General features: G+C 45.6%; 1 gene segment (V, D, J or C); it reads left to right on the top strand.

Annotated features, from left to right (window-relative positions):
• Window positions 1-253: 253 nt before the first annotated feature.
• Window positions 254-917, top strand: LOC114492097. The segment is given in 2 exon segments: window positions 254-370; window positions 553-917. Coding segments are annotated over 2 exon segments (423 nt in total).

Below are 917 nucleotides of genomic sequence, written 5' to 3'. Positions count from 1 at the left end.
CCCTCCTTCTTCCATCTTCTCCTACTCCTCCCCCATCGCCTGTCTCATCCCTTCTCTCCTCTCAAAAAAATGGTTTTCACTTAGGAGAGGTGAGAATTTCTCTGGCAATTCTGGGCTCCATCCCTAGATGGCACTATTTCCACTTCTGTTTCCCACTGTGCAGATTAGTGAGACTTGTCTCTGATTGGCTGGGCTGACAAATGTGTTTCCTGTAGAAATGTTTGAATGTTTGAGATAGCAAAGCAGGTTCTTTAGTATTGACAGTGACCCTGTGAGTACTAAAGACATAAGAACAATTCTCAGTGAGTGTAAATGACAGAAAGAATGGACAAATTCCTGAGCCTGCTCATCTTTTGGCTACAACTATACTGTGAGTTAGAGGGATCTGGAAATGGGCAAAGAAAAGGCAGACCCTGGGGCATTTCTCCCCAAGGAAAAATGGAGAAAGACAGGGAGCTGTACTAGTGTAGCTTAGTGGGAGTTTCTGTGGAGATTAAAAGACTAGATTTAAAAGGAATTGCCAAAGAATGACCATGTTCTCTTTCTAAACAGGGGTGAGCAGCAAAGAGGACGTGAGTCAGAGTCCTGAAGCTCTGACTGTCCGAGAAGGAGACAGCTTGTTTCTCAACTGCAGTTACTCCAGTAGTGGTATTTACTTCTTTCAGTGGTTTAGGCAGCACCCTGGGAAGGGCCTCATACCCCTGTTGTTGATCCGGTCAAATCAGAGAGAGGAAACAAATGGAAGAATTAAAGCCTTGTTGGATGAAACGTCAAGACATAGTGCTTTGTACATTGCAGCTTCTCAGCTCGGAGACTCGGCCACCTACCTCTGTGCTGTGAGGCACAGTACACAAGGAGAACCTGTCACCTATACCCAAACTCTGTGGCTGAGGACCCAACCACATGTCCTTTCTTGA

The sequence above is a fragment of the Phyllostomus discolor genome, chromosome 1 (assembly GCF_004126475.2).
Source record: "Phyllostomus discolor isolate MPI-MPIP mPhyDis1 chromosome 1, mPhyDis1.pri.v3, whole genome shotgun sequence".
Taxonomy (NCBI): Eukaryota; Metazoa; Chordata; class Mammalia; order Chiroptera; family Phyllostomidae; genus Phyllostomus; species Phyllostomus discolor.
Note: the sequence above shows the minus strand (reverse complement) of the source record. Positions and strands in the feature narration are given on the sequence as shown.